This window comes from Aulonocara sp. 'chitande type north' Nkhata Bay, linkage group LG9 (genome assembly GCF_057382095.1).
Source record: "Aulonocara sp. 'chitande type north' Nkhata Bay isolate Kocher_YH1m ecotype deep benthic linkage group LG9, A_spYH_male_GT1.1, whole genome shotgun sequence".
In the NCBI taxonomy this organism is placed as follows: domain Eukaryota; kingdom Metazoa; phylum Chordata; class Actinopteri; order Cichliformes; family Cichlidae; genus Aulonocara; species Aulonocara sp. 'chitande type north' Nkhata Bay.
Genome location: NC_141352.1, coordinates 6,738,164 through 6,748,755, shown reverse-complemented (window position 1 = coordinate 6,748,755; position 10,592 = coordinate 6,738,164). Strand labels below are relative to the sequence as shown.

The following is a 10,592-nucleotide window of genomic DNA, read 5'->3' as shown; positions in this document are numbered from 1 at the left end:
AGCGAGGAGTATGTCTTTTCAAGTTGTGGGAAAATCCTTTGCCTGCTACCCTGAGAAATCCACCAACACGAAGCAGATAAAATGACTTTATTTATCTGTTTAAATTACATTAGTGCTGGGAAAAAATTAGATTGTAGTTTACTGCACACAAATGCAACCAGAGGGCAGTCTCTGCAGGTGGAACATTTGTTTGAGCTCAGTGAACTGTGCAACATATTGCAGCAAGTACTAAACAGGGTAATGAGTCAATTGTGTGGCATTTATTTAGTGTTGCTGATAAAATTGGGACAGCACGAGTGAAGATGTGCAGACTGCTTGTAGAAATGTGTGGCTATTCTTGGCACTAGATCACTATTCAAACAACTAATCAGCAGTTAGTCCTCCAGCAAAAGTTTGTGATAGAAGGCAAGGTGTGAATGAAATGAAAATTTCAATTTAGGTAGGCAATTAAATTAATTTAAATAAAGCACTGCTAACGTTAGTGTGGCTAACGTTAGCAGTGCTAGCCTCAGCATGTCTACATGCCTATACTAATGTGCATATATGTCACTTTACTCAAATATATAATTGTTCCTTTTCTAGCTCAAAATAGTACTGGACAAAGCGAACCTTTTTAGATTTCTGACTTTCCACGTAGCTTGTTTACAACATCCGTTACATCCATTAGTGCAGGGTGAAGGGAATCTAAATATTAATAGACAATAAAATGGTTTCATTGGTACACCGATGAAACTGATAAATCATTTAATGAAATAATATTATTAGTGCGGTTAGATAGTGAGGATGGCAAAGTTAAATTCTTAATTTAAAAACACTTTGAATGTTCAATTAGAGTAGAAAAGTGCTATATAAGTACCAGCACCAAAGCAGAAATGAATCATTAATCAAGAGAAAATTAAATATATTTCACAGAAATGATGAAAGGATGAGAGGTCAGTAAAATAACTGTCTGTTTTTAAGGAGACAGTAAAACAGTTGTGCATGGAATCACTCAGCACCTGCACAGGCTTGTCCCAGTTGCAGAAATATGACAAGAATGCATCTGCACTGGATGTTGGGAGGAAAAGCAGTGTGTCCCTGCCAGCAGTTACATAACATGAGGTATGCTCAGATTTTGCAATGCATTCAAAAAACTACTGACCGTGTACATTCCTGCTGAGATTAAGCATTCTTCAATCATTTTCATTTATAGTTTGTAGGAAGTATTCAGTGTGCCTGAAAAAACCTATTTGTTTAATCTCGCCTTTCCTGCTTGTTAATGCTCGCACCTGACTCTTAGACTTACTCTATTTTTCCTTATACATATTTTTTATGGCTTGTGCTTTTATTATGTTTTTATTTGATATGCATTTCATATTACCCCCTGTGTATTAGTGGCATTGACCTGTGAGTATATTTGACACTTTGCTAAGGCCTTATAATACTCGTGTTACTTCTCTGTCTCTTATGTTAAGCACTTTGGTATACCGCTGGTTTTTAAATGTGCTCTATAAATAAAGATTGTTGTGGTTGTTGTTGCCTGATCGATGAGGATAGGTGAACAGCTATTAAAATCTGTATGATTCAAACAAGTATACACATATCTTGGTAACTTTTTAAAAAATTCTTCCACATGTGCACACGGCTCCAGAGAAAAAAAACAAACAAAAACGGTCTGCTCCCACCTGAAATGACTCCGCTGATCAGTCCAGGGATGCCCTGCAACTCGGTCACATTGTTGTTGACAAAATACTCGTTGCATGTGGCATTGAGCTGAGATCCATCGCAGAAGAGGTTCCACAGCTGGGTAGTGACCGTTATGTTGTCTATAACCTCAATCTTATTACACTTGTCAAACTGGTGGTTCTTTAGGGTACGATTCCCCAACATGCAGACACTGTGTGAAGGAAGAGAGAAATTTTAACATGAAGCACTAATTAAACTGAAATAAATCTTAATAAATGTTAGCACTGACTCACGGAAAGTATGGCGGATCAAAGATGGTCTTGATGACTCCCGCATAGATGGCCAGGATGGAGAGAATAACACAAGCCAGGAAGACCAGTGCCAGCTTGTTGACATATTTGACCCCAACGAACACGACTACTGACATTATTGCTAGGCAACAAGTGCCATAAACACGCATGTTGTTCAGCAGGGCATCCAATTCATCCTCCTTTTTATCTGCCACAAAGATGGCTGCTTTAGGCACCATGTAGGTCTGGATGGACAAAGACAATGCAGGAAGAAATACAAAGTGTCACATTAAACGACTTCTCGTTTCATTGTACTAATAAGATGTGAAGAAAACTTTTATATTGTGGCAGTTTGTGTGTTAAATAAACTGTGGTTATGGCCCAACTGCGTTCTGCTTTCAAGGTCATAAAATGGGGAAAGCAGCAGCAAGACCACAGCAATTCAATTCAATTCAGTTTTATTTATACAGCACCAAATCACAACAACAGTCGCCTATAGGCACTTTGTATTGTAAGGTAGAGAGAAAAACCCAACAATCATATGACCCCTTATGAGGAAGCACTTTGGCGACAGTGGGAAGGAAAAACTCCCTTTTAACAGGAAGAAACCTCCGACAGAACCAGGCTCAGGGAGGGGCGGCCATCTGCCGCGACCGGTTGGGGTGAGAGAAGGAAGACAAGACAAAAGACAGCAGAACAGAGTATGCATAAATAATCACATCACTAGCAGAAGCTGGCCTGGAGACGGAGCAGCAAATGTGGTGCTGCTGGCTGAAGCAGCTTAAAAGGTGCACCCTATATGAGATGACCAACTGGATTTGTAGAAGGTATCAGAGAATCCATAAACTGATGGATATTGGGATCACTCGATCTACCAGCTGCAAATCTAAAATAATCTACTTACCAGTAGAATCTCAATGGTACCCAGGATGTACATGGAGCCAGCAAATGTGGTCCCCAGGTAAAAACAGAGACCCACAGCTCCACCAAACTCTGGACCCAAAGACCTGGAAATCATGTAGTACGAGCCTCCAGCTGGAAAAAAGGGAATGAGGGAGGAGGATATTAATATCTTTTAGGTCATCATTTCAGCTATATACTGCTATACAACCCATAAGCCTGAAGAAGACAAGTGTGTACTGTTATTCAAATAACCCCAAGAAAAAGGATCCTACCTGGAACAACACCATTAGTAGCAATTGCGCTCATGGATATGGCTGTCAGCATGGTCTGTGGAGAGACGAGATTAATGAACAAAAGCTGAACTGAATTAAAATGCTTCATGTTGAAGACCTTACAAAGATGGTGCAATGGTGTCATGTAAAAGCCCCCCAAAACAAAACACCGTCCTTGCCCACCCTCTAGTTCTTTATTTCCCTGAATTTTGTAGATTTTTCAAACAATGGTACCCTCTGTGGATTAAATTAATATTGAGTCTGTTAAAATACTTCTTATGGGCTTATGCTCTAAATCTTTTGGATTGGTAACAGATACAAGCTTTTCCATGAAATCAGTCATTGTGGAAGAGGATATTTACATCAGCCTGTTACCTAACAGACCTTCCGGATGACAGAAAGGACAGAGCGGAGAGAAGGGCAGATAAGATGCACAAAGAAAAAAGAAAATAGAGTTAAAACTTAAAAGGGTGAAGTAAAGACTGAAGGAGGACAGCGTGAAGGTGACACAAAAGCAGGCAAATGAATGAGAGGAAAGCAAGAGGAGGTGTAGAGAAAGGGCAAGGGCATGACCAAAATACACCCCGTGCTCTTTGTTGGCGTCCTATTTAAGGTGTCAGACAGGCTGGAGTAAAGCCAATTAGCTGACAGTTTTACCTCCTGCTTCCACTGAAGCACTAAGAAGCTATACACAAAGTTGGACTTGACAACGAATGATGCGAGAACTTGAAGTACAGAACTGGAAGGCATTTGTTTACTGATGACATCATTCCCACTGTTCCTGCGTCACATGGACCAATTTGTAACTCTAAAGCTACCTGCCACATGTCGGGAATTTATCAGCAGCCGTACTTGGATTTATAAAATACTCTCAACTACATCTGAACTAGGGCTGAACGATATATCGCATTTGCGATAATATCGCGACATGATCAAGTGCAATTTTCTAACCGCAAAGGCTGCGATTATACTCTGGACATGTCCAAATTCATGGGCTGCATCCTCCTGAGGCCGCATTTGTAGACCGATTACGTCACAGCGACGTGCCGAAGGCTGTCCAAATTACTACCATATCCCAGAATTCATAGCGCGGCCCAGCCAAACTCCAGTTTCCAGCAATGGCGGCCGCTACTAAGTTTTAAAATTACTCATACTAATCTTTCTGGGTCACAAAATAAACTTTTAACATATTTTCAGGCGAGAAAGTAGTTGTGTAAACATCAAATATCTGCTCGGTTTATCAAGATATCCCATATTTGTAAAAGTGCTTCAACGTTTTCAGAGGCGTCTGCTACCCACCAGCTCGACAGCTAGCCGGGAGCTCGAGGGTTACTGATGCGGCCGAGAACGGCACAACTCCCGGCACATCATTTTCAGATCACCGCGGAGTTTCGCTGCTCGGGTTAAACGTAATATATAAGTCACTTAGACAACCTAAAAATGTTATTGTTGGGCTTTTTTCAGTGTTTTGTTTGTTCGTGAGTAAATCGGTTTGGCTGAGATTAAAGTTATTAGATTAGATAAAATAAAACTTTATTAATCCCCCGGGTGGGTTCCTCCTTGGTTTTCACACAGCTGACTAAACGTCAAACAGAAAACTTATTAAACAGAAGTATGAGACAGTCGAGAATTTACACCAGTGTCTGGTTATATTTTAGATAGCAAGAAGCAGACGGCCGAGTTTATTAAACTCCACCGAGACAGCGGTGACGCTAATCAGAACTAGACCGTCCAATTTCACGCCTTTAAATTTTAAAGGCGTGTTTGTGTGTGTGTTTATACAATTGCTATTATGTTTGCACTTTATGTGTAATGTTACTGACTGCAGAGATCAGTAAGATGTGTGTATTTTTTATTTATTAGTTTTATTTATTTAATATTATTTTTTAATTTAATGACTGTCTAGTAGTTCACAGATGTCGAAAAACTGAGTGTGGTAAAGCCACTGATTTTTTTTATGTATATTTCTGCAATCTGCACATTGTACTGACTTTCATTTTAATGTTTACACCAGGGTTCCTTGCCAGCACTTTATGCTCAGATGTTTGTAAGCTAAAAATAAACTATTGTGTATGTTCAAATATACTGTTGTGATTGAAGAAGTTAAATAAAAATGTCAGTCATCAATTCATGCATCACCTCATGTCATCATAACAGAGGTCTGTCTTCCAGGAAAGAACAGTTTAAAATTAATGTAATATAGTATTGGCCATACTATATGATGTATTGCTTGTCTTTGTTTAATAATACAGAAGACAAAGACCTTAAAAAATAATCGCATATCGCATCGCAATCGCAATATTGGGGCAAAAAATCGCAATTAGATTATTTTCCATAATCGTTCAGCCCTAATCTGAACATTGAGCTCTTTGAGGTATCACAGTTTTAACCTCCTAGGACCTGGTGTCCACATTTTGGGTTATTAGACCAAAATACTCAATTTTGCTCTACAAGGGCCTGATATCCACTTACAAGGACATTATACTGCTACTGTTCTATCGAAATTTTAAACAAATATCCTCATATGTGGCTCTCATTTTTCTTAGAAACAAAAATTAGGTTAAAAAAAATCTGATAATTCTTTGTTTTTACATTCATCAGGTCCCAATCAGCCCAAATATCAAAGAGAAATTAAAAATGCATGCCGTGGAAGAGTTTGGGTCTTAGGAGGTTAACTGAACATTAGGGGTGCAACGATACTCGTATCGATATTGAACCGTTCGATACAGTGCTTTCGGTTCGGTACGCATATGTATCGAACAATACAAAATTTATTTTATCAACTTTCCTTCTGACAATGCTGTCTGTGTTGAGCACTCAGTGGATCTGCGCTCGACAGTGCAGCCTAGGCGGAGTAGTCGAACGCAGATTCACTGAGCGCAGGGCAAGCTAGCGAGACAGAAGTTAAGCTCTCCTTGCAACATGGCAAATTGAACCTCCCCCACCCTCATTCAGATCTGGCGTTTGGAACTATTTTGGTTTTCATGTGATGTATGACCCTGAAGGTAAGCGCGTCATGGAATAAAGTAAAACAGTATGTTGGATGTGCCACGTAATGCTCAATTACATGGGTGGGAACTAGTGTGTTAGCGCAGTTAGCTCGTTAACGTGTTGGCCGTCCAGCCCCACGCACGGGGCGATCCGCGGTAGCTCGTTAACGGAGATTTGCCGTGTTGTGGCGTTAACGTCATTTCAACGAGATTAACGCTGACAGCACTAGTGGGAACACAGTGAATATGACTGCACATTTACTCCGACATCATCCTAGTGCAAAGACAAGTGGAAGCAGACAAAAACAACAAGCATGCATGCTACAAACTTGACCCGAGTCATTTAGACAGCCGTTAGCACAGGATTCTCCTTATGGGGGCCTGATATGTTTAATACGCTGCTGAGAATATAGCCCAGAAGAAGCGTATAGTATAGCTTTTATTTTGGAAAGATCCATTTCTCTGTAATAAACTCTCTTTTCCAAAGATGAGTGATTCCTCAATCAGATACAGGGCTCGCAAAATCGCTAGCCCGGGACGTCAGGCTAGCGATTTTTCCAGTCGGGCTACCAAAATCTATCTCTGCCCTGCCCGTTGGGCTATCGTAGGAAGGAAAAATATATGTCAATGCTTTTGCATTCTTTCGAAATGTCATTTTAAGAAAAGGCCCCCATTAGAACCCATGAGAAATGCAAGAAATGCATTATTGCTCAGTCTGCAATATCTTTCCCAGAACAAACACCAATTGCAAATAACATACTAAAAATAAACCTGAAAAATCTGTTTAGAACAGCGTACTATGTTGCAAAGAGTGAACTACCACTGGCAAAATTTAGCAGTCTTTGAAAACTTCAAAAAGCAAATGGCCTAGATCTTGGTTCCACTTGCCTCTTACCGTGACTTCAGTGGAAATTTCAAATTCTGATCTGACACAGACTGATTCATGTCCTACACAGTTCTTACAAGTTCATAGAAATTTCTGTTCGATTAGAACCAAGTATTTGAGTTGATGATTGTAATTTTTATACAATGTTGTAATTTGTTTTTTAACAATTTTTTGATTAATGTTTTGTTTCCTTTACAATATTATATTATTGTAAAGGAAACAAAACAGGAAATAAAACATCAATCAAAAATTGCTCTCTTTTTTATTCAGGCTACTTCAATTTATTTTGGGCTACCAAAAACTGAAGAGTCCCTGCCCGAAGGGCTACCAGGGATTTTGAAATTTTGCGAGCCCTGAGATATATATATATTTTTTTATTACTTTTTTGTTTCAGCAACATTAAATTTAAAAATTGTACTTTTGAGTTAAAATATATATTTATAATTTTAATAAATGACAAATTAAAAAGGCATGAACATTTTTTTTTGTATCGAAAAAAATATCGAACCGTGACACCAAAGTATCGAGCCGAACCGAACCGTGAATTTTGTGTATCGTTGCACCCCTACTGAACATATGTGTTGTCACCTAAAAGGATACTTTATTATTCTTTATTCTTATTTATCTCATACTTGAACTTCACATGGACATCTTTCTAATCCAACTTTCTTTTGCTGGCTGTGCTTAGCAAACAGAAGCTTTGATTATCAGGTGTGTGTGTTGGATTTTAAATAATCGTGTTTATTTAACTGTGGGAAGCCAAAATCATGTGCGGCCCTACTTGCACATATAAAGCAAGTAGGGCCGCACAGGTGGGAAAAGCCTCCAGTTGATCCAAAATGCTGACAGGGACTAAAAAGAGAGAGCAGGAGTTTTTCCCTTCCCGATGTTGCCAATTGCTTACTCACAGTGGGTGATCTCACTGTTGGGGGTCTCAGTATAATATTATGAATTGCAGGGTCCAAAATATCTAATATAAAACACCTAATAAGATCATTAATAACATGCTTCAAATTTGATAATTTGTGGATATTAAAAATGTAAAGTTTTGATAAGAATGGGTTTATTAATGGAAATGCACTTCACGGTTGATTCTTTGTTTAGGCAGTGTTACTCTTCAAACAGACGATGGTATGCCATTAGAAGATTTAATTATGAGACAAAAAGCATTTAGGGTCTGGGGTTTTCCTCCTTTCTACTTTGCCTGATTAAGCTGAAATAATCCATTGCCTGCCATGGGATTGGTGAATATAGCTACTGTGTGGGTGTGGACGGCGTCATGTTTCTGACAGTTTGCAGATGGACAGATTACACGTCAAGTCAGGTACCATTAGAAGCTGGACGAGCAGGAGAAATGGAGAGTCACAGTGGCTAAATATAGGAGGGATCAGTGGCCACTAATTCATCTTGCTGGCCATTCATTATGGCTGTCAACCAACCGAAGCAGCTTCTGGACCCAAAATCAGCAAAAACACTCAGCCGTGCGCACACACATGCACACACTCTTACATAATCCTGTTCTAATGAGTTAAAAGCTAAAGCCCTTGATAAAGAACAAATAATATTCAGCTCCTTCCAGTTCCTCTTATTCTATCATTTATCAATACATTGAAATGGTTTCCATCATAAAAAATAATCAGGAAGTAAATTCAAGGAAAAAGGTTTGGTGTGAGATGTAGAAGGGAACACAAAATACCCATCAACGTTTACTCTGCACATAACCAGTCATACTTCCTTTACTGTAATGCAACATGGACCTAGAGTATGTTTAGCACAATGATCATGGTAACATGGCCTAATTTCAAATAATAAGGTCAGCATACTGAGCATATGTGTAAGTAGTCCATGTGAGCCTAAAGTTTCCACAGTTGTTTTCTACTTTGGATTGTCACAGATCACATCAGCCATGCAGCTGTGGCTGTTTAAAACTTTCATTTTTATAATCTTCTAATTCACAAACTCTTTAGGCCTTGAGACAAGCATTAATGCCACATTTTAGGGGGAAAAAGCAAAAAGAGAGAGACTCAGAAACAAACACATAGACTGTGATGATGAAGTACTCACACATGAGCAGCATAAGCCGACAATAGCCAAGGACTCCAAGATGCCGGCAGTGCCAACAATCCAGGTAAGGCGCAGAAACAGGATGACCCCCAGAATATTCTGGAGGCATGGGAGGTAGACACCCATGAACGTCCCCATCTGAGGGCTCTGTAAGGCAGGAAGGGCAGGGGGAGGATTTGGGAGAGAAGCGACAAAGCAGAAGATGAGAAAACATTAAAAATATTTGTGTTTGATGGAAGGAGTGATTAAGGATATGACAACAGAGGAAAGAAGTGAAAACTGCTGTGCAAACTGAAAACTGCTGAAACCCTTACAGCCATAAATAAAACAATTAAAAAACATCACCAGAGACAAAGAAGCAGAAGCAAAGAGGGAAATAAAGACAGAGTGTAAAAGAAAGTACACATTATTAAACACTGTATAAGTCAAAACCACTACCCCAAAAGTACAACTGACTTCCATCTTATTCCTTGCAAGGAACGGTATTTTCACAACAACAAGCAGAAAGACCGCAAGGAGAATGACAGGCCTACCCACCATCTAACTCCAAATGTAAGATACTCGTCCCACTTTTTCAGGCAAAAAGGTGCAAGAATGCCAAGAATGGCATCCACTTCTTTCTTTAGTAAGATGCTCCTAAAAGCCAGTGGGAGGTGCTCAAGGCCCATTTCTACACATTGGGACGTGATGGGGCAACTGGGATGTGACCCAGGCTGTGGTTACAAAAGCATGGCAGCACTGTGGAAACTACTCTTTTCAAAGAATGACAAAACAAAAGCATCGAAGGAGAGGCTGAAGGAAAGGCTTGTGCTGGACTGGTGATGGTGTTTATCAGAATTTTATCTTTGAAATGAGCCTGACCCTGCCTCTTCTTCTTGTTTACTTGGCAAAATCAGTTTTTCACTGTAGCCGTTTCACAAAACGAAATGTTGACTCAGTGACTAAACAGACTTCCTCTAAGCAGTAATACACACACGCATATTAATAATAATAACATTTTTTTCTGAGGAACAAAAACGTTTTAAGAGATGTATTAAAGATGGAAAAGCACAGAGAGAACAAAAACAAACAGCGGTGGCTTCATCGGTCAAAGACCTGGTTATATAATGACAGGTCAGCAGATTTAAAAGAACAACTGTTAATATGCAACTGTACATTACCATGTATGTAATGCATGCAAACACAAACTAAAAGCTCCACTACAGTGTGTGCTTCTTTACCTTAACAGCCTTCTTCTTTGGCCCCTCATCGTCATCAGCCTCCTCGTGCTCTTGTGCACCCTGTGAGAGATTGGTGTAGTTTGCGAGTTTACTGAGGAAGGATGACACCATGGGGTTGCTGTCCATTTCCTCCTGCAATAAAGAAACTCATCTTTAACAGCTAAACAGCAGCAGTCTTGTACAAATGACCTTTTCAAAATGACATTCAGTGGGAGCTTTTATGCTCATTTCAGGCTCAAAACTGTTATAGCTGAACTTTACTAGCAGCCTTGTATGATTTGTTTTTCAAAATCATTCCTTTA

General features: G+C 39.5%; 1 protein-coding gene across 3 annotated transcripts in view; it reads right to left on the bottom strand.

Moving 5' to 3' along the window:
- Positions 1 to 1,548: 1,548 nt before the first annotated feature.
- Positions 1,549 to 10,592, bottom strand: part of LOC147321498 (solute carrier family 12 member 7-like) — a 65,011-nt gene continuing 55,967 nt past the window's right edge. For all 3 annotated transcript variants that reach the window (XM_086305427.1, XM_086305428.1, XM_086305429.1), the window contains exons 3-8: positions 10,291 to 10,422; positions 9,071 to 9,217; positions 3,131 to 3,185; positions 2,860 to 2,990; positions 1,959 to 2,200; positions 1,549 to 1,876 (exon numbers count right to left, since the gene is read on the bottom strand). In XM_086305427.1, the coding sequence (XP_086161553.1) occupies positions 1,564 to 1,876; positions 1,959 to 2,200; positions 2,860 to 2,990; positions 3,131 to 3,185; positions 9,071 to 9,217; positions 10,291 to 10,422 (1,020 nt within the window). In that variant the 3' untranslated portion in view covers positions 1,549 to 1,563. The remainder of the gene's footprint in view (positions 1,877 to 1,958; positions 2,201 to 2,859; positions 2,991 to 3,130; positions 3,186 to 9,070; positions 9,218 to 10,290; positions 10,423 to 10,592) is intronic.